General features: G+C 36.4%; 1 protein-coding gene across 1 annotated transcript in view; it reads left to right on the top strand.

Moving 5' to 3' along the window:
- Positions 1–26,483, top strand: part of LOC113225806 (protein real-time) — a 91,334-nt gene that overhangs the window by 25,119 nt on the left and 39,732 nt on the right. Inside the window, exons 2-3 of the mRNA XM_026458246.1 lie at positions 23,509–23,658; positions 23,885–24,071. Of these exons, the coding sequence (XP_026314031.1) occupies positions 23,509–23,658; positions 23,885–24,071 (337 nt within the window). The remainder of the gene's footprint in view (positions 1–23,508; positions 23,659–23,884; positions 24,072–26,483) is intronic.

Raw genomic sequence — 26,483 nt, 5'->3', positions numbered from 1 at the left:
CGTAACATTCACCAATTTTTGTGCTGCAAAAACGAGCGATTCGTTCTGTGTACCGTTTAGGTTCTCGGGTGTCTCTCAGAGAAAAGATTAAGGAAACTGTGGCATCACATGCCGCAGTCATGATACCATTGTTCATTTACTCAAATATGCCCGTAAAAATATACATAATATCATTAAGAAAGAAGATATCCATAATATTAACCGTAGACTAAGTCCAGACTCATGGTACCACGATTTTGTTTAACTAAGGTAAACGATTCTTTTATAGGGATCTGTTTAAGTTTTTACAATAAGATTCCGGAATATATGTTAAGATTATCATTGTCTAAGTATAAAACTTGCATTAAAAGTATTTTAATTGAAAAGTCATATTACAAACTTATAGACTACATGTTAGATAAAGATATATGGAAAGACAACGTGAGTCTATATTCCACACAAATACGATTCTAATTGTATTCTCTAGCATTTAAATTTAGAGCAATCCCTAGAGTTTCTTGCTCGTTCTTCTCAGGGAGGTCAGCGTAGTGAACGAGCGGTAGCTTAAAAAATGACGTTTTCAAGTGTAAATTTATTTTACATGGAATAAATGATTATTTGACTTTGACTTTGTTAGAAGTAGAAGTACTGCCTTAATACTTATTTTTTGCCGCCGAGCAGTAGTGTGAGCACTACTGCGATCCGGTTTGGTTTTGTACGATAAAAGTAATAAATATTAGACGATATCACATACGTTGCTCTGATCACAAAGGTGCTGATGATATTACAGACTATTGGCACTGCAGCTGTTATAGGTAAGAAAGAAAGAAAGAAAGAAATTTATTCACTGAATTTGAAACACTACACACACATATCTAAAATTTACAACTAAAAAGAAAACAATAAGTGACTTATTAATTTAAGTTAGTAAGTGTGCGTAGTGGCTCAAGCGAGGAAAAGGATACGACTCAGCAATATGCCTATCTCGGTCGAAACAGACGCTGATTAAGCGTGTCGCTTTTTTTATTAGGCATACGACTTGTTCGTCCAGTCACTAGAAGTCTAAAAAATGATAAAAGTGGAGCCACCGAGAACGGTAAAATCCATCCAAAACTCACTCTCACACTTATTTCCATTTAGTTATATGTTTCTATTGCAAAGAAGCAGTGAAAAAAACTTGGCACATGAATGTATTTGATCCGTTTTCGTTTCACAGCCTACTACAAGCGTTTTTGTTTGATATCATAAAAACAAGCAGCAAAATTAGACCCTGAATCAAAGTATTGCGGCCTAAAAACAGACTATTAGGCACTGTTATCGCATGATTATAATTTAAACGTGATTGACCGGTTGGAACCGACTGCAGCATGCGATTGTACCAGTTTGCGTTTGCCGTTTGTACATCTACGTTATATGTAAACAGTACATTATTCATCATACAACTTGGCATAGCAAACCATGTTTGTATTCGTTGTCCTGAGCATCTCTTCGTTAAGGGAGAGTATTGGGTCTTTTGGCTTGAACGCGTTCTCTGTAAACTGTTATATAGTACATTTAACCAAATCATAATTCTTAGTCAACGATGGTAGGTACATCTCAAAGTGAAGAAATAAATTTCTCACAGATGATGAAATAGAAAAATTCATAAGGTCTGCTGGTTCGTTTCGTGCCTTAATTGGCAGAGCATCTGACACGGATTGCCCGAAGGTGCTGGTTCGAAGTCAGCGGGTCGAATGAATTTTTAACGTGTTCGATCTTTGTGTACAAAGTGTATGTACAAAGTAATGGCACAAAAAATAATTGAATCTCATGGTAATAAAACACTGTGACATTCTATAAACTTAAAAATCACATTTCTTTCGACTCGTCCAGATCCTCACCTTCAGGCGGTAACATGGTCCTTCGAGGGCTATTATACATTTTCTTGTTCTATCGTGTCTAGAAGCCACTACAATCCGTTGAAGTGTCAAGGACTTTAGTTTCATTTGTTGATGTTTTAAACGGATCATGCGCAGGAAACAGTTATCTTTACGATTATGTTATTTTTTTATTTTTCTACAAAACAAGCCTTTGACCTCGTATCGGATTATTTGAACTTGTCTCTGGCACTTCCCAGGGAACACCACACAAAAATGAAACAAGGTTTCATACTTCGGGAAGGAAAGGAGTTAAAGGCAATGCACGAAGAGGAGTAAAAAAATTTTATTTTTTTAATCTTGCTTATGTAGAATCATATTATATAAATATCTTAAGAAAATTTTGATGAAAGAATCATTACAGAGTACTAAAAAACCCGACCTCAAAAGTTCCTGAAACAACATCTATTTGCTAAGTTTGATTGAAATCGGTTACCGGAAAGTGCGCGAAACCGGATTCAACCCCTAGTTTGCCACTCAGAGGGGAAAAATTTCTTCAAATTTAAATGGGACCACCACTGAGGTACCCACTTTCCAACAAAAAAAGAATCACCAAAATCGGGTCTTTACATAGTTATCGCGAAACACACATCGAATTGAGAACTTCCTCTTTTTGTTGAAGTCGGTTAAAAATAGTGTTGTCTGGATCAACATCACTAAGTCCCTCAGTGGGTCATCATAATTATATCTTTTTAATAATTTGTTTGTGATTATTGAAATAAGGCCATAGTTTCAGAATTACAACTTCTCAGGAGAGAGTTTTAAAGATTCTTCGACCGAAATTAGTTGACAACTTTGCCGAAAAGCCGAAATGGAAATATAAAATATCACATATACGTAATTGGTTTTATACAGTTCGTATTGTTTTTAGGACTTTCATGTGATAAAAGCATTTGTGACATAATATGATATTGTAGCTTTATTATACGAATTTGTAAACTGAAATATGATTGAAGTATGTAGAGACTTAATATAAATGAAATATTGTTTAGATAAGAAGCCAAAACATCTTTAACGTCTTTTTGTCTGATTCTTTTTCATTGAGTTCATTTAGAACTGACCTCAAAACACATCACTGCACAATAAACTCATATTTTATTAAATCTGCTTTTATACCCTTTGCGCAAGAAGAACATAATATAAGATAGACAACAAAACATGTAAAAAAGGCGGTAAGAACAAATTTATATTTAGAATTTCTAACAAAAAAGGTTACACTAATAAGTTTATAAAATATTTTGTAGTGACCTTTGGTCCAGGCGGTATATACAGCCTCCTTACCTGACTTCGTCGTTATACTGATCATGATAATTAATGATATGAAATAGCGTAGAACGCTATTTGCGAAGTCGAGATTGATCGTATACAGAGTAGATATATGTGCTCAGATCTAAAGAGTTAATATGCCTACAAGAGACCACTATAATAATATAATGGTTGCGATATTGTTTGAAATTTTCCGATCAGCATATGTAAGTTGGTGATACAAAACGTGTTTATTCTTCAACACGCAATCTGCACGCGGAGATAACCGGCTGCTGTTATAATAAGGACAGTGGTGATATTACCTTTTTAAACGCAAACAAATCGACAAATCATCGGACAATACAACTGACGGCAAGTCGGTATTGCCACTTAAGGACATGTGCCATGAGGAACTATCTTTAGGATCGCCAATTGTGGCCATGCGTGTGTCCATTTAACTAAACGGTTACCATACTGGTCGGTTTCGCAGAGGTCCCGGATTCGATTTCCGGGCCGGAGAAAATCTTTGCATGGTCTACATTTATTTCTCTCGTGAGTTTGGGTGTAATTTGTGGTTTGTTTATGAGTGTGTCCATGGCATCCGCGATGCAGGGTTTCCCTAGTGCAGGGCTATGAGTGTGTACGTTACTTTTCAATTATTAAACTTTGTAATTATATAATTTCAAAAATATATTAAGGCTCAATATACATATTGCCGCGGAACCGAATTTTTGTAAACATAGCATAATTAACTTTATGTCAAATTGTGTAACGTACAAACTAGATACGAGCGAAAAGACGGGTCGCTCGTGTTCCGGAGAATTTTCGCTTAGCCTCGGGAATCTCGCAGCTATCATATCAATAAATTTTCAATGTGTACAAGAAAATAATCAGATTGATGATATTGTGGATACTTACGTAAGTTTATCACACATTTAAAACTACTTAGTGGTGCTGGGATTGCAATAATCGGCCCCTCTGCGTGTCCAGGTTTATTACTTCCTGGTTCTAGGCGGGTAATAAGACTCCCAAGGTTGTAAAACTTGTGTTACACAAAAAATGAATCAACTTGTTAACTCAATGTGTGAACCCATCGATAGCGCAACGCAGAATCCTAGTAATGCCATCTATCTGCGTTCGACTACACTAAACGAATGCATGCAATTTAGCCTTCATATTACATCGATTAGTTACCATTGCTTGCCACCAACATGAGTAGCGTTTTAAACATTTCAGACCGAGAGTTCGGTAGAGTCCAGCTTCTAAATGCAGTAATAGCTGCTAGCATTATTGTTTGCGCCGAAAAGACGTAACGTATAATGGAAGGACGGCAGCGTAACAGGCATAACTATGAATGGAACTCTCATTATGAATGTTGCGCATTGTTCAGGTCACGGGCCTATGATAACTGTTTACTGGGCTATCGTTTGGAATTCCTTTGAATCTGAAGCTAAGAGTTATCAGAATTGCTTCAATGCAATTTTATTGTTCTTCCATGGACATTGCACAAGCATGAGAAGTTTTGGGTGAAAGCTAGTTTCGTATAATGGAAGGATGGAATTTATAACAATAGAGATCTGGAGATTGTTTTTAATATTCTGGATGACATTGGCAGACTTACAAAATTTTTGCTGGACTTTGCTAGAAGCGAGAAGCGTGTCATTTCCGCTGAAATGATGGCGATTTGCAAATCTGTACAGGTTTTTCGAAAATCTACCAAAATATCGCAAATTGTTCCCTTGTTTCGAATACCTCTAGATATTCTGTAGCAGAGGTCAACAACACATGCTTTGGAACTTTCACAATCTTATAATAGTATTCGTAGTGACATCACAACAATTGATAAGGAGGTCGTGCACCAGTTGTTCCAAATTCGCGGCGTAAACATAACATGACCGATATAGGAGTTAAAGGTTAAATATTTAGCAACTCTTGATGAGCTCTGATAGATAATATCGTATCTTAAATGGTACGATAGCAACTTTTTTAGGCATATTATTTTAATATGCGCTGTTTTTCTGAAGAACGATTTTACCATAAGTAATGAAATAATTTATGGACGTGGGTCTATTACCAAGATATGGTAGGTGCAAAGGTGATAATGAATGGAGAGTGAAAGCCGTAAATGTGATAAATGGAGCTTTGTGCGCCTTTACGGGGAAGCCAGAACGTGTCAAAACAAGCTCGTCTGACTTTTTATCGAGGCGTATTGGTCCCCCATCATGATGTAAGGTAATTAAGGTATGGCAGAAGTAGAAGTAAGGTGCGCAGTATGCGTGATGAACGGAAGTTGTAGAGGCAATGAGGAACGTTCTAATAAGAGAGCGTTGTGATATGAAAGATGATGGAGTAACTGATAGAAAAGGGAATGCTAATAAAATAATGTCACACATTTATACAGCGCGGGAAAAAGAACGTGGAAGAAAACGTGGAACTTGGCAAAGAAACGCGGGAAAAAGCTTGAGGATGACCTTAAAGGAGACCAAGTAAAATATTGAAGACATATGAAGTGGCTGTTTTGAGTGGATGAAGCGAAACATGTGTGCGAAGAGAATTTCGTCGGTGGGGTTGCCCAGTCGAATAAGTCCCTGTGGTGACATATACCTATGACTTTAATTTCTAAGTTATGTACATTTGTGAGTCTCTAGGAGTACATCATGATGAAACAAGCATGTCAAAAAACGTTCACAGCCTTTGGACTACGTGTGAAGTTTCCAACCTGCAAATTACCAGTGTGGCTGACTCTGACCTAAACCATCTCCTTAGAGGAGACCCGTGCTCTACAGTGGATGTATAAGGGGTTGACGATGAAGGGCGTAGCAGGTGGAGACTTATAATCCCGCCTACCCTATTGTAATGTATTTATGTAATTCTACCTTGTTCTAATGTAATGTTGAAGGAAGCAATTTCATTTATGGAACAAAACAACCTGAATTGAACAAAACCTTAATTAACGAACATGTTTAATTATAGAGTACACGTTTGTTTTGATTTAATTAGCTTCGTGTTCGGTTTGATTTTAAATGATCTAAGCCTGAAGACGTCATACATCACACTGTTGGGTACGGGTGTCTTCCAATTAGAGAGTTTAGACTACAGTCCGGTCGTACCGACGCTATCGTATAAGTACCACGATATATTATATTCTCGTCTTTCTTTTTTCTTGTTTGTCCTTACTTTGATCGCTATCATGTGGCTCCATTCGACCATTTTCCTTCTCAGGTTTACTGAGTACATTTTCCTTGTTTATTTATTATGTCTCTGCGTCCATTTGTACGTACCGATATATCCTTATTGCTTTTAGTGTTTTCTTTTAGATCACAAGCGATAGTAGTGTGATCAAAATAATAATGATTATTAGTCCTTTGCTGTTTACAAATGTTTAATTTTAATAAAGCATTTTAGTCTGGTAGTTAAAATGGAGTTATAGAGACTGGTCAGGAACATTTTAAAGGAAGGTTAGTTGAGTTAATTTCGTATGAATTTGGAACACTGACTGACTGGCGCTTTGTAAAACAAGGTAACTGATTTTCCACTCTGAAGCCGTTTTAATGAAGTTTACAAGTCCAAAGATTTCGCTCTCATTAAAGTTGTTTGACTCTAAGAAACGTAACGATGACCGCAATAAAAGTGGAATAATACAAATGGGGCCAAAATTGTAAAAGGATATAATGAAACAGAAAGTCATTGCTAAGGTAACGTTAGACAAACAATACAGTTAGTTTTAAACATTCTCTTCTTAATTTTGTTTAAACGTATAAGTAGGGCGAAGGGTAATATAAAAAAATACGATTTTTTTTATAAGTTAGACCAACGCTTAGCCTCAATTTCGCCGTATGTTGAGCTTTTTGTCTTCATCTAGTCTTTGGGTTTCTTCGATATTAGTTTTTCAATTGGTTTCTCCATTGTCTTCCCAAACTAGGTTTCTTATTTGAATGTTTTTTTATTTGTATCTATTACCAAAAATCCGAATAAAAAAAAACAAGATGGCGCCGAAAATACCGGCAAAGGAACCTGTGAATACAATGATGCTAAGTTTGTCTAGAGTGAATAAGCATTGACCTATTCAGTCTAGCTTTAAATATATACAGTTTGGAGGTCAGTACATTTAGTATAGACTAGAGTTTATAACAAAATAAATAATACGATAGAGTTCAGTTAGTGCATGTAAAAAATAATATAAAATTACCATACGTAAAAATAAAAGTTTATAGCCTCTGCAGTAAACCAAAAGATCAAAAACAGAACTCCAAAATCATAAATTCATAGCCTACTTACGCGTAATAATAAATGTAAATACGATATGGTGACATATATGGAACAAAAGGACTTACCATACATAGGTATGTTGGGTAATTTCGCTATCGATTACTATAGTCACGTTGGCCGAGTGGTGTAAGGCGGCAGGTTCAAGTTCTGGTTCTCGAGAGGGAGCGTTGGGTACGAATCCCATACCTGACATGCCGTTTTCTTTTTGGGGAAAAAAGGCCAAGGACAATATAGAATAATATCAGTACAAAGTACTAAAAAAACCGACCTCAAAAGTCATTCATCCCCTAGTATGCCACCCATATAGGTGGAACATTTTCAAACTTAAATGGGACCACTTCTGAGGTACCCTCTTTCCAACAAAAAAGAATTATCAGAATCGGTTCACAAATACCGGAGTTTTCGCGTAACACATACAAAAAAACACTGTCGAATTGAAAACCTCCTCCTTTTTTGGAGTTGGTTAAAAATTACTTTCTACATTAATCTCAGAGATGGCGACACACTCGACCACGGAGGTCGTAAAATTGCTTCAAAAAACTCCGGTTCAATTTCAGAATGTTTTTCTAAATTGTTTCTGATCCGCGTGTCGCTTACCACTTCGTTCGTTCGTCACTTGGTTTGGTAAAACAAATAAAGGACACTATAGAATATAAAGCTCTATAAATAGATTCAGTGTATAAAACCATCTGTTAACTTTGTCAAACTTTCACGAACTAAATATCCGTAATTCTATCCAAACACGTAGAACAACAAATAAGGTTATTCTCGGGTAATCATTCCAAATTATGTTTAATAATTGAACAACTGAAGTGGGCTGAGGGGTGTCTGGGTCGCAGTTTAATGCAACAATGTTGTTTGGGTTAGACCTTCGCTTTGGGACATTAATTATTTACTGAACTATTGCGAGATGGAATATTTATCCGAGTGCCTCAAGGCAGCGTAAGCGTTCCAGTATAAGCGATTATATAATTATCTTTCACACCACAACGCTTAATATCATCCATTTCAAATTATTGCCAAAATACTTAGATTAAACGAATAAAATGTTCCTATGTAGCAAGTTCATTACATTGTAGGTCATTTGACAGTTAATACATACAATTTCTCTTAATAGGTGATAATAAATTGTTCAAAGTTGGAACCAAAGCGATTGACTTAAGATTACGTTGTTCCGGTAAAACAGCTGACCCAGCGGGCGCTGGGACGCGTGGTCGGTGCATTTGCTGCGTCTTCCTTCTGTAAAAGTGTGAAGTCGGCGACTTCCTTTGTAGTGCGATATTTAACTAACTTAATAGCGCGTTTTAGAAAATGCACAAATATGGTTCAACGCCATCTAGCGGCAACTTAACTGAACTAAATCGATTGTTATGTTAATAGAAGTGCCTGCGTGTGCGTTCGTTCTTTCGTTCGTTTGTGCGTTAGTACGTTGTATAGTATCTTACGGTATAATGTTATTTCGCAGCTCCAAAATAAATTTTAATTTGCCCGTATTTTCTTCACAACCATTGAGATAATCAGACAACGGACTTCTCATCTATTCAAGCGCACATTCGCTTTCGTCTCGGGATCACAAGTAACAGACGTCAGCCAGTGGCTGATAATGATTGGAAATTACACGCGTAGAAAATCGTTTTACCACTTTATCTACATTTGTTTTCGCAAAAACATTAAAATTCACAACTGCTCTGTGCAACGTCGTTTTTAAAGTTTCATTTGTTTAGTCAAATTTGGCACGTGTATGCTTAACGATAATAATGTGTTTGCATCGCCATCTTTTGCTGTGAAAATGAAGATTAACCGTGAGAACCATAATCTCAGTACAGAGTACTAAAAAAACCGACCTGAAAAGTACGTGGAATTACATCTATTTGCCAAGTTTTACTGAAATCGGTTACACCGGAAAGCGCGCAAACCCGGATTCATCCCCTAGTTCGCCACTATACGGGAGTTGACACAGGAGATAATAAAAATCGGATCTCACAACTCAAAGTATATTGAGAGAGAAAAACTCTTTGAATTGAAGAATAGCAAAATCAACCATTGAAATAATTGCTCCTTATAATAAAATTTAGGCACTATTTATAAAAATGAATCTTCATGCGTGAACAGCGACTCTTGGAGGTGGATGATTTTCTTCAAAATTAAATGGGACCACTGTGTGACCCTGTTCCCAACAAAAAAAGAATCATGCAAATCGGTTCACAAATACCGGAGTTATCGCGTAACATACATAAATAAAAACATACAGTCGAATTGAGAATCTCCTCCTTTTTTTAAAGTCGGTTAAACAAAGGAGAGCCAAGACTACAAAATATACAGGTTATTTGTAAAACACTAACGACTTCGCAGCACTATATCACTAACCTCATAAACAACAATTTTTGTTCCAGGACTTCTTACAAAACATAATACATTCACCAATAACTTGTTCATTGAAAAAAAAAACCGATCTCAATCTCTGCTTTCGTAAATATACCCATCAGCTATGTACATCTCGTGATATGCTAATTTTGCTTATCTTTAATATTCAATTACAGTTTTGACTGTTGCCGAAATGTGCCGGTGCTCTATAAATAGTGTTGTTTCATAGGCAAACTAACAAATTTATATTTAAATAAAAAAAATCTTCTTGCGCTTTCCTTGCGTAACATATGTTAATCTATTAAAACGTGAAATTAAGAAATTTTGTTCTTACAACATGTCATCAAAACTCATTTTCGCGCTTTGGGCCATATTATTTTCTTTCTTTATTGCTCACAAGAACAAATACAAAAGGAAACAAAACACAAAATGCAGGTTATAACAGGCAGTCTTATCCTTAGATAGCAGTCTCTTTTAGGCAACGGGGTGTCAGCAAAAGCTGGCTTATAAATATTTGCTAAATACAATACATACCACCTCATACTTCGTAAATTACAACCAAGGAAGAAAGTAAAAAGAAACAAGACTATATGAAAGAGGAAAGAACAGGAATAATTAGTGCAGCGCGATTGTCGCGCGGCCGCTGCGGTTGCAGCGCTTCTAGAAATTGTATGAAAAGTGACAGTAGCTGCGCGGCTGCAGAGCTGCTGCAGCGCGTCTAACAGCGGCTAATATGAACGCGCCCTAATTGTTTCGAACGGATATCGGTGAACGAGAGACCCCCGCTTCCGCCGATGCGATTCGTATTATATGTATTACTTCTAAATGTTTTCGATCTCGAATATAATATTCGAATAAATATTTTAAGTGTTTTATATTGTGATAAAAAGGGAAAGAGTTTGTTACTCGTTATTCTCAGTGGAATCTGCCTTATGAAGGAGCAGTAGAGCTTAATCAATGTAATGATTTCAACTGTAATTCACTTACTTATAAAATAAAAATATATTTGAATTTTAATTTAAGGTATGTAATGACGCCTATACCCATCTCTGGCGATTATTAACGTTTCAACATTTGCGTCGACATCGCTGGACAGCGCTGAAAGAAATGTCTCTGTTCTTTATTTGGTTGTTAAAACAAAAGAAATATTCTGGTCACGTTTAATTGTGCTATAGCCAATCAGCTATCGCCTCGATTCGCATTCGATGAACTAAACGCGAGGCGACCTCCGCGACCGGATATGAAATCGATATTGCAACAGCTAATCGGATTCTGGTATTCCTTAATTATCGGATTTTTCCGATAAAATCGCAGCACGTGTACATATTTTTTATTGCAAAGGAAATCTAGTTTAATTGTATAACATAGTAAGGAATATTTTACATAATAATATGTTGGATTGTCGATACACAAACTGAAGAGATTTAAGTTAGTATAAATGGAAAAATATGAATCAATAAATGTAGTAAATATTAGATGACATCACAGACGTTACTCTACATACTGTTGTTGATCCCAAAGTAAGAACTAAAGCACTTGTGTTATGGAAATAGCAAACAACGGTACCATAAACACGCAGACCTGAGACAATATAGAAAAGTTAGTTTTATACATTGACCCGGCCGAGGATCGAACGCGGGATCTCTGAGATGGCGACGCCATGAAAACCGTCATCAAATGTATACCTATATATGTTTCATAATTCTGTTATATAATTCAACATGGCGCTATTAGGAAACACCCCTTCTTATCAATAAACAGTTTCTAAGGGTCGTATTCTAGAACTCTACTTACTGCTCAACTCAGGATTGCACTGGAAACATAAGCACTGGAAATACGACCTTAATGGCAGGGAGTTGAGTATGCTTTCGAGTGCTTTAAACCATACTCAAATCCTGACTTGAGCATTGAGTAGAGTTCTAGAATACGACCCTAAGTCTCGTATTAACATAGCCTCGACATTTGTTTGAACTGTGTTGTTGACTACAATGGCACCCAAATGTCGAGATGTTTGAGAAACATGAAACTCTTCTTGAAACTTCTGCATTTCGGATCATACCATCTTTTTATTATGTCTTCAAGTGACGGGTTAAATAAGTCGTATGCCTAGTGGTAGACGACACGCCTATCCACAACAGTTACAGTTCGCTCAGAGATTGAAATCGCAAAGACCTGAGGGCTACTTCTATTGCGCCAGTCACCTTGAGGCGTAAGTCCAGTGTTCCTGTAGTTATACTAGCGCTCTTACCCTTTAAAACCGGAAATTAGTAATGCTTACATTACACATTACTGCTTGGGGTCAGAAATTCATATGGCTGCAGTACTTCCCTGGACAAACCCTTTCACAAGGACCCTCACTGCTACTACCTGTCGCAAGTGACCAAGACTTTTCATTGGTTAGGACTTAAAAGGATTTCTTCATTAACAGCCGGAAATTCTGACTACTCTCGAATGATGTGATCGTTGATCTTGAAGACAGTTACAACACTACTAAGATCTTAGAGGTCTTAGAGGCTTACGAGCACAAGGATATCACGCCTATATACAGAATTTATTGTAAGGGTACATATGTTTTTCTTCCTCTGTGTCACTGTGGAATTATGTCTCCCTGAAGCGATAAAAAACTTTTACACATTTCCACCCATTTTTAGCTCGTGTATAAAGTAACGTAAACCTCTGTAAAAGAGATTGTGGACTGAGACGGCACTGCCTCTCGAGCGTAAAATTTTCATATCCCGGCAATAATCTCGGTTGTCCTATGGTGACAGCTAAGAAAAAGTTTTGGATACAAATTTGAGGTTTGACTTAAATTGTTTATATCAGAAACCACTTTTAAAGGAGTCCACTGTAGCTTGGCCTAAGTGTAATGAGTATCTAAATGGAATTTCATAGATTATGAAATCCTTAACATTCCATCCTTATGTCGTTGATATACCTACACCGTTCGCACGAATAGTTTTTGCATACAGCTATTTATTTATAGCTTTTGTTTTCTATAAAAATAAAAAGTAATTGGATTCTAACCAGGGCCTTAGCGATATCTCTGATCTGCAAATAAATTCACATAACAACAGTAGGTAGTTCATTAACCAAACAATTTCGTTAAAGAAACCACTTCACTGAGACCATTATTAGTTTCAACAAGCTGAATATTGGTAGACGGGAAAGTGTACTTAACAATATCAAGCCTGCATTCTACCGAAGGGCGTCCCGCTGGGAGCACTCAAACCAAATCAATACCTACGTTGAACATTACCCAATAGTCGGATTAGATTGCTGAAATTGGACAATTTCGCTCGTTCGTTTCTGACAGTCACGTGGACTTATAGACTTTGAAGTTACCTTGAATATTTGAGCATTAAAATCGACTGTACGTCTGAATAGTCAACTTTATCGATACTTCAGGGAAGAAACGAAGTAAAACTTTTATATTAAAAATGAAACCTTGAGCGCGATAAATGGACGTCTTCGGAATAATCGCCAATAATTTCTGTTCAGAGTCCTAATTTTAAGTTCCTGATACGAAATAGCTTTGTCTTGGTTTTCCTCTGCCTCTCTTTTCTTCTGTCGTCCCTTCTAAAATGTTATCAAAGAATATTGTATTTTTACTGCCATCTTATCTTACCTATTTCTGCCGCCAAGTAGTAATGTAAACATGGGACTTGTTTACTTATATCTCAGGGTGTCGGGAAGAATGGCAGTGCCTTTTAGATATTCGTGGTTGAAGACTCTGAGTGGAACCGCTACTGGCATGGATAGGTCGCTTACCACTGCCTAGTGGTAAGTGGCACGACTTATTCGTCCCGTCGCTTGTTATAATACACAATTGGTGGTTATGACGTTTTAATTTTATAATTGAAATATTTTGCAATATGCTGTCAGCTAACGGCAATAGTTGAAGGGCTGCAAGACGACGAACGATAAACTTTTTTTGGAGAACCAAAAAAGGTCGACCGTATTGCAGTGGTATAAGGTTTGCTTTATTTTTTTAGAAAAAATATTACGATGAACAGAAAATGTATTAAATAAAATAAGATTTAAATAATCTTCAATATTAGATTAACGCAAATGCCTTTGTTGTCAACGAGACTACCAGTTTCAACGTGAGATGTTGTTCTTCCTTTATTAGTTCTACATACAATACTTGACCACGACTTGATCTATAATGTATGTTAATGAGCGTATCGCTTGATCACGGGGCCAGCATTGACGTCATTAGCTATACGCGTCACAACGTTCAGAAGCCTTGATGTGTTTATTGTCTATTTCGTGGCTGAACGGGGAGTTTAATTTTAATATGAAAGTGGACTGACATCTTAAGACTTGCGTTGTGGAAGTAGAATCGATATGAAAAGGCTTACAGAGACCAATTTTCCATATTTAAACCCGACGTGGTTCGTTGAGATTGGCAAAATGGAGGGAAAACACAAGAAAAGCAGATCCCGCCATGAGATGGGAATAGCAATGATGAGGAGAGAGAGAAAGAGACGACCAAAGTAGTCGTGATATTTTATCTTGGAAACATAACTAATTTTCAGTATTGACAACAGTTGTAACGCCATACGATCATAATTTATTATGTGTCATGAAATATGTCATGTGACTCGTCAAAAGCGGCCATTATTACTTCTAACTTGGACCAAACCACTTTATTGAAGTGCTCGGTATACGTCGTTCACATGTTGCATTATGCGGGTAAATTAGATTACGTCCTAAAACGTATCGCGCTTCGTGTGCCTGCGATCCGATACCAACGGCGGTGTTATCTTTATATCCGTTTAGGTGAGTACCTCTGACGCCAACTTTTGGAGGTTACATCAATGCCAATTTATAAGGTTTCCATACACACCTCAAATGTTTGTAAGTATCTATGCAGTTGTTTCTGGGTTTGTTGTTTTAAGGCGTCAGGCGACGGGATAATCAAGTCATGAGCCTGCGTTTAAGCAACTCGCCTCTCCATCACCGCAAATATCTGAGAGCCACTGCCCGTCGCCCTGAGACATACGATTGCCAAGTCCCATGTGCCTGTAATTTCACCAGCACCTCCCCTAACTCTTCAAAACCAGAACGCAGTAATGGTCACATTAATATTAATCCTTTTATTAACAGACAATTCGATTTCCGAGCCGGGTGAAATATTTTTTATTTCTCTCGGAGTTTTGGTGTAGTTTGTGGTTGTCTATGTGTGTGCTTTTGGCACCCGCGATACCTATTTTCCCTAGTGTGGGGTTTAAAAGCCATTCATAAATAATGTTAGTACGGATTTAAAGGATGTTAGTACTTGTACTCTACCAAGGACTTAATAATATTTGTTAAGTGCCGCTTTGTTGGGCACTCATTCCTCTCTGCAATGGTCTTCAGGAGGTCGTGACATTACTGATTGGAGGCAGAAGTATGTATGGCTGCAGTGCTTCCCTGAACGAATTCTTTTACAAGAGAGCTCTACTGCTACAGAGACATGAGATGTAAAAAAATTCTAAATAAACGATTAATATTGAACCAAACTTAATTAACACCGCCTTATTTGATCTGTCTACATAATACTTTCCACATTATGCGATTGAAATTTCAAAGATACAAATTAGTCTGACTACAATGGCACTTTGAATTAACAGAGATAGGTAACAAACATCTTTGTTTCTTTGAGTATATCTCATGCGCATAAATCTCTCGCACACGCTGACTGCCTCGTCGGCGTCGATTGGTATATCGAATTACTTTCATCGCTTCCATTGAATGCTCAGTCGCCCACGCGTTTCAGCACAACTTAATTGGTGTCTAGGCTAGATTAGCGTATCTCAAACTGAAATTCTGTACACATCACCACCAAGGAGTTACAACGGAAGGACCAGTAAGTTTCTACATTTTGTCAATCATCGTGATGAGTGCTCAAACCTGCTTATGTACCTAAGAAAAGTATATAGAATGCAAGACGGTGTAAGGTAGATTTATGGTTAAATGTATTAATTAAGTTTTACTTTGGAATTGTTATCGATGCAGTGTAACATTTCTGAACGAGTGAGAGACTTAGGGAAAATGAATTAAAAAAAGAGGCGGGACTATCTTGAAGTTGGGAATTTGGGATGTCATCTTTGACACGGGTGTGTCGGTTAAAAAGAACAAATCTTGCTGATTTCTTATTAAGTTTCTCACCGTTTTAAGAATTCGAACTGGAAGTTTTGAGTACTTAGTTAGTTATTTATCTGATATATATGTACTAATTGCTTATTTGCGTGACGTTTCTTCGAATTCGGTGATAGCAAACGAAAAAACCCAAATTTTCCCCATTATTTAAAGACTCGAAACAAATTGCTGAAGTTCAAAAATCTTGAAACTTTGGAAATCGCTGTACTAGCGCAGGCAACAATACGCACTAGAACGTGGGCAGATTGCAAGCGTAGGAGGACGCGTGGGAGTTAAAACGCCATGGAACATTAATTTCTCTAGATTAAAAATAAACTCGAAAAACGAAGATGGCGAAGGGCTAAGTGCATAGAGCACAAAAATACTCGGTATAAGAATATTAGTTAACGTCTATGAAGAGCTAATTGAGATCACTTCTAGTTTGGAAATGCTGTTAACGGAACTATTGGAGCACATTGGTTTAATTCACTTAGAGAATGACAATGGTAACGCCGCAAGAAGTCGAGATGAGGGTAGACAGAAATGTGTATCCCTAAATCTTGTAAACTGCCGTTTGCCAGGCCACTTGTGACCAAAGAGCGCGTAGCCGCTCTGAAATATCGCGGTTAGAAAACTGGAACTTGTGACGTAATCCTCTCTGTAATAATACGTGGGTGGCGATCGGTTATATGATAACGAACTGATACATATCGTTGCTTCAATATTGAAGTGTAGAAATTTGAAAAGCATTTACGTATAAATATATAAAAGTATATATTTATGTCATTTGCGTGGTGCCAAATATTAGAAAATTGTTAATTTTTTAAATTTATTTATGTTTCCCAAAAATGATTTATTTTTCGGACTTCGTCACTTTATTACATTGAAATAAATAAAAATAAATAAAAATTGAAAAAAATAAATTAAATTGAAATAACGATATGTTCAATTTTATAATCTGTCTTATTTGAAGTCGGAATTAAATGTCATTTGCAGGGTTGTCAGTTTTCATAAAGTTTTAAATAGTTTTGTGGTCGTTGTCGTCATTTCTAATAAGTTAAAATTTTGTCTATATTGTGAATTTTGCAAGTGACGTAATGATTAATAATTGCATTATTACCTTCTTTAACGAAGGTACTAATATCGAAATGATTTTTTATTTATTTAATCTTTTTGCACAATTCAATAATGTACTTGGCGGACTTAATGCCATAAGGCATTCTCTACCAGTCAACCACTGGGCCAAACAAAAAAAAAACGAAAGATTGGTGCTACACTTAAAACGAAAATAATAAAAAATCACAAGCCTTGAAATTCGATGGTTAATTTATACGTTATAAAACAGACATAATATAGCATAAACCTACTTAATATACATGTATAATAAACATAAATAAATAATTTATTTATATAAATTTTAATAGGAAGAGGCGGTTTTGATTATCTGTATTGAATTAAAATGACAAACTTTAAAATACATCTTCTCTGTGTGTTTTTATACGTAAGAAGTTACAAAAATTGACGATTCAAATGAACCTATGCCCAGCAGTTGGACGAATATTGGGCCGATGACGATTCAAATGAAACTAGTGCGGCTGTTTATTGCATAACCGTAACCAATATTCACCCCCGTATTTATGAACAAAAATAAGTCCGACTTAAGCATAAAAAAGTCTCAAGTGCGACTTAAGTCAATAATTGGTATTTATGAACGATTTTTACGTCTCAGCTCAATCTTAACTCTGTCTCAAGATCGAGTTAAGTCGTACTTGTATAAAACTAGTCTTTAGCTGTCTTAAGTCTGACTTGGAAATATTTTAACATTTTTATCACTGGTTATTTGCATTTTTAGTGAAATAAAAACTTTATACTAAAGGTTATTAATAATATTATACAACTTCTGCGTACTTGGATGACAAAAATCCGTGGTAGTAACCCGTTTAGCTCATGGAGGTAGTCTCGATCTCTGATGTTTCAAATAAAAAAATATGTATTGTAAATGTTATTTACAAAGATCAACCCCTAGAGTTTCTTGCTCATTCTTCTCAGGAGAATTTGCCTTACGAATGAGCGGTAGAGTTTAACTATTGTGACGATTTCAAGTGTAATAATGCTCACCTATGAAATAAAGATTATTATGAATTTGAATTTGCATTTGAATTTCTCTTGAGTTGCTCTCACATTTTTTTTTTCATTTTACGTATTTACCTACCTATTGATTTGGTTATAAATTTGTATTAAAAATATTTTTAAAAGGAACGATTTCGAGGCCTTCATGGCTAATTATCGGGAGAACGAGGATGATTACCATGGTGTATGAGCAGTTAAAAGATATCTGAGGGATCCTGGCAATGTCTTGGTAGTACTGGATGACGAACAGTTTTTCAGCCGATACAGGAATGAAAATTTGATGTGTACCTGTTCTTCTCATTAAGCAGGAAATTATGAATATTATAAAAGATTCAAGTACCACTGTGGGGTAAACTGCACCACAAGGCCAATCCTCTTGATACCACTTCTAAATAGTTCACAATGTCAAAATACTTCTATAAATCCTTATATCAATGCCGAAAAAATAAATATCAAATTTATAGGTTTATAAGAACCCAATTATGTTACGTAGCTACAAAGGAACATCTCCAGACAGAGAAACACCAGTTTTGTTTACTGCTATCGACTTGTTTTGGTTTCTCATTTTCTCAAAGTGCAATGCTACAACAAGTGATACAATAAAACAAAGAGAGATAACTCTAAGGTCCAACTCACACTGGCGCAGAGTGAAAGCGTCGCGTCGCGTCCTGTTTTTCAACAACAACGTCTGACGACGCTCGCATTAGTGCGCCTGGATCACAGTGTGGTCCACTCGCCTCACTGCGCTCAAGTAACGCGCGCGTCCACGCTTGACTACATTATTTGCATAACACAAATGTGTACCTTAATTTGGGGAAAATAGGGATGAATATACTATAGGCGAAAAATGATGCGTAGCGACGCTTCGACTCTGTGCCAGTGTGAGTTGAGCCTAATCTTCATTGATTTTCATCTTCATGTTCCAGATTTTCCAAAGAAATAGTCGTAAACACCATTTTCCCGCTAGTGTAAGTGCAGCCATAATAATTAATTAATATATTTTAAAATTGGCTATTAAAAATGAATACTAATTTATGAAACTTAAATACTTCTAACAAATGAGGTCTAAACAGTTTGATGATTTTTTTATTCTTTCCGCTGAAGACAAAGGTAATTGTTTATTAACTGGCAAACAAAAGTCTACAGACTACAAAACAATTTAAAAGAGTCCCGCTTTCTAATTTTTGATAAAAAAACAAGTACTATCATTGGCTGATGTCTTCAAAGTAAAACTTGAGACTGACCTTGGATAAGAGCGAGCGAAAAAATGTTCATAAACGTGAAACAACACCAAGTCGCACTTAAGCAAAAATTTCACTCAAGTCGATCTCAGTTAAGAATTTTCTTAAGTGCGATTTTTGTTTTGTTCATAAATACGGGTGTTAGTGTCGATAGTCCATACAATATTTATCGACGTAATGAACTGTCATTCCACTGCATCTACAAAAAAGCCAGACTATAGTCGTTCATACTTCATCTAATTTTTATAATATTAAGGAACGAACAAGTCGTGCGCTTGATGGTAAGAGAGACGCCTGTCCATAACCGTTTGTAGTGCCATTCAGAGCTTTAAATCGCAAAAGATTTGAGGGGCACTGCCACTTCGCCCGTCACCCTGAGACATAAGTTGACAAGTCCCGTGTGCCTGTAATTTCACCAGCACCCTTATCCTTCAAAAACCGGAACGCAGTAATGCTCACATTACTGCTTGGCGGCAGAAATAAGTAAGGTGGCAGTAATACCCTGGACGAACTCTTTCACAAGGTGTTCTACTGCTAGTAACGTTGACGTTTTCATTGTTAAATTATTTACAACGAATTCGTCTCGATTAAACAACGGTGCGTGGAAAAATCTACCTCGCTAACGTGACCCACGGAATAAAAGTGGTCGATATGGACTGCGGTATCGTCGATTAGTCGCATGCATAGTTAATGAATTGCCAGTAGCCACTTATTCAAATTACACCATGACCGTACGCTGGGAAGGTATTTTTATCGGATATTAGTTGTAATTGGTGTCAGCAAGGTCGCAGTGTATGTAAATAAATGATAACTTTAGCTGAAGGTATTTGTTAAAGTTGAATATGACACTATTTGATGGATTATGACCATATTTTCATTGGAACGTTGTTTAACGCGACGTGATCGACAGTACGATATGGAATTGTTATCGTATCATTATTCATGACACGAAACTACGATAATAAAAGAGAAACTAGTAGTAACTTAGACGTGTTATCATAAGTTGTAACGCAATAATTAAATTTCAGTTAAAAATAATTATACATCTGAACGCTGGTCAGAGACATTGAGCCGACTAATTCTAATTCAAATATTTATTCACCAACACAACACTGTCACACTATATGGCGTATAGAAATTAGGATAACAAATAGAAAATACAAATTTAAATTTAATATAAGCCGCTTATCTTCATGAATTTTTATGAAAATGGACGTAAATTTTACTTGAAAACATAAGTCACTATCAAGTATGCTTCAAATTTAATTGATGCTTTTTGCGTGAATAAGTACAGACATTATAGTTGAAAACGCGACCCAAATAGAATCTAGAACCAAACTGCTGGCGTATGAAAATTTCCGTTTCAATCCGTTGCTGGCGATTCCATCTCCGGAGTACGCGCTCTGCGCTTTATTGGCTTCTCTTTTCCGGACGTTAGCATCTGAAAGTAATGTTTGTCGCTATTTCTATTTTTATTTAGTTACAGGAATCAAATGTCATGGCGTAATCTATCTACAGCACACATTGACTTATAATTATATGGACGTCGGGTCCGCGCTAAAAAGTGTCCGAACTTATAGGGCGTTAAAATCGTATACAGAGCGTCATTCACGCTGTAGTCTTAGCAAGCAAAATTAGACAGTACTGCGATGACATTACAATTTAAATTCAAGGTTTTAGCTTTTTCATTTTCCTTCACATGTCACTACGTTTAAATAGGTTGACTTGGGACATTTTTTTCGTGGTTTTCGTATTAGACCCGTCGTCCATTTATTTGTAAGTCAATGACAGCATAGCACTGTGTGTGGGTTAATTTTAGGTCAAAACAGGAAGCCTGATTTTCGGGAAGTTAGAATTAAGTTGCCGTGGCTGTATGTTTATCATACCTACATATACACACTTCACACCTTTTTGCTCACTTCCTTTGATCCTGGAAATCATCTTTCCCTGCTGCTCTAAAGCAAAACGTAATGAGGACCAAATTAAAAAAAAACATTTTTAAACGAATGCTACACATAGTAAGCACTCACCTAATAGCGGCGACATCCGCTTCAAATTCAAATTAAAAAAATGTACAAGTCATCAACTATTTCAAAATGTTAAAAACCTGGTAAGGTCTAGTCTAGTCAGCCAAAAATCTTTTTAGTCACTTTAACCAATTCAAAACATATTAAGTATTTGACACTTGCTGGTTACTGGGTATTTGAATTGGCAATTAGTGGATAATGGAACTCTACTGATACTGTAAATCTTAGCCGTTTTATTACTTTTATTATTCAAACAAAATCAAATTTTAATCCAAATTTTCTAATGCTATTGCATAATAAAGTTTTTACTAAACCAAATACCTAGCAAATGCTAATATTGTGTTTTGATTTTGGCTGCTAACTGCTAACGGTAACTTTTCTTATGTACATGAATATTTTAAAGTTAATAAGGATATAGAATATGTAATACTAGCTATAAAAGTTTGCATCATTTTTGTGACATCAATATGTTCGTTGTATATTCGTTGATTACCTTACCTAATACTATTACTTTTTTGCTTTAAAATTCAAAGGCGGCCTTGATTTGTGTTTTGGGCTCTCCCGTAAAATGTTGTCTACCATCAACCCGCGTCAATGCTTTCATATGCGCTCCTCGGTTACGGATTCTCTTGACTTAGCCTTATTTGTTTACTGTATTGGGATAACGCCGTAATTGCTGTTTCATTCCAATTGCTTAAATCCCAAATACGTATTTTCAATTTCAATTGAATTTTTATGTCCTTATTGCGAGTGTTAAATTTCAAAGTGTTGTTATCTTCATCGATTTACTTCTTAAGCCAAAAGCGGCGTAATCTGTCGGCAGGATTATACGCTTATTTTATTAAGTACCAATAAAAGTTTCACATTGTTTATAAAGCTTAATTTGGAAGTTTGCGACTTTGAAATTCTAAATTATGTAGACGCTGTTTACCTTACGGTTTTAATGAAATCCGATTTCAATTCAATTAAGCATCATTAAGTGAGATGGAAAACATTGTGTACAAAGGACGGTACTCCCAAAACGTCGCCTTACTTTCTTAAACCCGTATCTTAAAGCACAAACTAATTGAAATGCAAAAAATGCATTGTAACAAATTTTGCAGGTTGATTTCACAATCACATTTCCTTCATATTAACTGGGTAAGGTATCGAAATGACAAAAAAGGAACTATAATTAACGGTAGACTTCTTCCAGATGATGATGACGTAGTAACTATGCATTATATCACATTTGGAAGTGACATAAAATCCAGTACTGAATTTGAACTCAAATTATAGTAAATCAACAAAGTGGTCAAAGCGCCGATAATGGAGTCACTTCTCGCCCTTAAATAATACCCTAAGGGGCAACCCGGATCAAAGTTAGGAGAGTATGCAATCTAACTATTATGGTCCTTGAGCCCAGTTACGAAAATTAAACCTTGAATCGTGAACAATGCGCGACAATAAAACAATGCTTAAATGAATAAACGTTTCATTTGTTTTAATCGGTGAATTAATATATACATAATTATTCGATCTTTGCGACCTTTGAAGGACAAAGCATTAAATGTTTTTGTTGTTTTGAAATCGTCGATAAATTATAACACTTTGAGACGTTTTACATTTCAGAATAATTACAGTAGCTGTCTTAACTTAATTGACGCGTTTCTGTAAACTATTAATTTAAGATTTAATGAGATTGAGGGACAAATTAAACAAGTTTTCAACTAAAGAGCGATGCTAGCCTCACTTGAGAGATCGATGATTTGCATCCTGTAAAATTCGGTATATGTGACTATAAGGCTGCTAAAAGATTGACTGCCTGTTTGCGGTTATATAAAGGATACCGGTGCCAAACAGTGGGATGGAACTTGCGTAGATAGTAATAAAAATAAAATCTTTACTCATTCAAACAAGCACATACAAATTCATTCTCCTAAACTAAGTAAACCTACGCCTTAGGAGACACTGCCTTTCCAGTCAGTAAACGGATTTTATACAAACCAATAAAAGTTCTTATTATAAGTACTGACTCTAAATATTATATTGGTACTGGTTAAACTGGTTTGATGATAGAGTATTATTCTGGGAACGCGTGCATGTATGATTTTATTTGCTCTTTCGTCTAGTTACGGTTTACGATGAAGACGCAGTATACCAAGTCTATAAAATAGGTAGATTTGCTAAGCAGACATTTTTCTTAAGATTAACTTTAAATATATCTTGTTACAGGCATACGAGAGACGGTTTCCTCGCTGCCCTCAGATCCCAGTGGTAGTCGATTGTTCGGTCACGGAGGACAGTTGGTCCGCCGATGACTCGCAGCGCAACACCACACGGCGCTGCCAGCTTAACGTTGACGCTCCTTATCTCTTGAAGAAGGTTGGTGTCGGATAGGAAATTTCATTTTGTTTGGTCTCTTTATTCACCACGTATGAGAAGTTGTATGCACACAGTTCAATCGGGAACGCTCTCGACCAATCGCCTGCTTATAATGTCCAGGGCCTAAGCTCTGCCTCAGGTCAAGACAGGCTTGAGAAACAACGTCCAAACACGATTGGTAGATTGGATTGAGCAATACGTAACAGCTGGTAACTTTTATCCGCAGATGGTAGGTGTGGATTACGTGTACTTTATCCAGAAGAACCATCTGGACCTGAAGAAGCGCGTGCTGGAGATCGAGGCCACAAACGAGACCTTCTCCTCCAGAGTCGAGGTTCTCGAGAAATGCCGATATTTCGTGAGTGCTGTTTTAATATTTCTAGATTTACTCTTTATTCCATTTCACAACATGAGTGGATTTTTATTATTTTTATCATAGCAGTTGCACCTTACGAACGTGCTCAGTAAAGTAAGTAATGGTAATATTTGTTTACTTTTATCTGTAATAGCAACTGCCAGGAACCTATAAAGATTAACGTGTTCCCTCTGTGATGCAAGATTTTCATTGTGCATTAATTATTGTATCCTGAAAGTGATTATGTTCGGTAATTAATTGTTTATATATAGTTTTCTGAAATTCTTTTGGAACTTTAATTGGACGAGTATTTCTAAAGTATAAGCCACATATTTCGTAGTATCCTACAGCGCGGTTAAACAATGTAACACAAAATGCATTCTACTTTAAGGTTGTATAACATTGTGGTTTAGTCCAGACATAGTACAAATACAGGGGTTTACATGCACGTAGGAAAGCAACGGGTTCAGTACCGGTCCTTGTAGAACTCTTACGTCAATTAGTATTACAAGTTCACATTCCAAAGTACAAAGCACCTGTTAAAACAAAATCGCATATTACTGCACGGGACTAAGGCATATAATCACGAATACCTGTTCATAATGTCAGCAACACATGCCACTAAATGATCGGTACAAGGATCGAAAGCGACCATTATAGACACCTGTTGAGGATTTAATACTATGTTAGATGAATTTCCGGCGAATAGGTTTTCTTGAGATATGTAACTTCGTGTATGTTAATGGCAACACGAACGTAACATTAAGACGCGTGTTCAATGGCGAAACGTATTATAAGTAGTTGACACAAGTACTAACGTTGACAGTTACGTAAAATGACGATGTTCAATGACTTCGATTTAAAAACGAGCTAAAAAGACTTGATTTCCCGTCGGCAATCCAAGCGGATGCCTTTTTCGCTGGACATGAAGGTTTTACTGACCGGCTCAAGCCGATTCTGCATTAATAAGTGTGACGTCTCCCCAAATTGCTACGTTGATTAAATACTCACTCGAAAGGCATATCAAAAGGCGTATCACATGCAATATTTATTTCAAATATCTTTGATAGAAACAACCTGAAATTGCTAAATGAGTAACTGCTTTGGATTTTTGTCATCCAAATACACATAGGCATATATAAAAAAATCAATCTTTTGTATAAAGTTTTTGCTTTACTACAATTTTAAACATCCCAAATGGCATTGATATACTGACCCCTAAAACTCTCCCTAAAGGAGTTCGATATTAAGGACAAAACTTTGGATTTAATGCATGGCAATTATGAAACACACCATGAACTGAACACCTCACACCGGCTGATACGGACTATCAAGACGCACAAAATCACATATCTTGGTCACGAGCTTCGACACGATAGGTACTGGTTCAACTTATAATGATAGGAAAGGTTGAAGGCAAAAGATGCGCTAGTAGACGTAAAAAGTAAAAAGGAGAGGATCGAAGTCACGAGCGCAGAACAATTATTTCGTTTGTCCGTGGATCGGACCTCCAGTAGTGGAGAGGCATTTAAAGAAGAATTATACAAATCAATAAAACTTCAATAATGCTTCTAAGCAATTATAGCTTTTATGTCTTTATATTATAAGCTTGAAACCTGTTAATAATGAAATTGTTGGTAGACACGCAAATTCATTATTAAATGACGCCCACGGTAAGCTAACGTTTTGCACTGTAAATTCTAGATGAGGAGGTCTCGGGTTTTATCGTTGGTAGGGCCAATTTTGGAAAATGGATTATTTTGATGGTCTGGGTGTTCTGGATAATGTTTCTGAATGAATTCCATTGCTCTAATACTCATGGTACCTAGTTTGTGTGGCACATTATTATTAAACATGTGTATAGTCGTAGTCATGACTATGTCCAGTCACTATTATATACATAAAATCACTTCATTATTAAAAATAACCGTAAACGCCGTATCATCTTGCACCACAATAATGCCAGTTTTCAAACGGCCAGACAGACAAATGAATTTTTGAAATTGAACAACGTTGACCTTAGGAGCCATCCCTCGTACAGTCCCGACCTGGCACCTTGTGACTTTTATTTATTTCCAAAAATTAAGAATCAGTTACGCGGTCAACGGTTTTCATCACCTGAAGAGGCTGTCGAAGAGTATGAAAAATATGTTTCAGAGATTGTCACGTTTAAGTGGCATAAATGTTTTCAAAATTGGTTCATTCGTATGAAAAAGTGCATTAACGCTAACGGAGAATATTTTGAGAAACAATAAATTCATTTTAATTATTAATACAAAAATCGAACACTCAGAAAAAATTCCTTCGATCCGGCCGGATTCGAACCGATGTCTTTTAGCTTACCGTGGCAGACGCTATACCGATTAAGCCACGGAACGAACCAGCGGACCTCACGAATTTTTCTATGTGCTTGCGTCGTGTCTTTGTATTTGGTTTTTCAACGACTTTTTAGTCGTAGCGCCATCTAAAT

This window comes from Hyposmocoma kahamanoa, unplaced genomic scaffold (genome assembly GCF_003589595.1).
Source record: "Hyposmocoma kahamanoa isolate Upper Pololo Valley unplaced genomic scaffold, ASM358959v1 175, whole genome shotgun sequence".
NCBI classification, from domain to species: domain Eukaryota; kingdom Metazoa; phylum Arthropoda; class Insecta; order Lepidoptera; family Cosmopterigidae; genus Hyposmocoma; species Hyposmocoma kahamanoa.
This window is presented reverse-complemented; position numbering and strand designations above follow the sequence as displayed.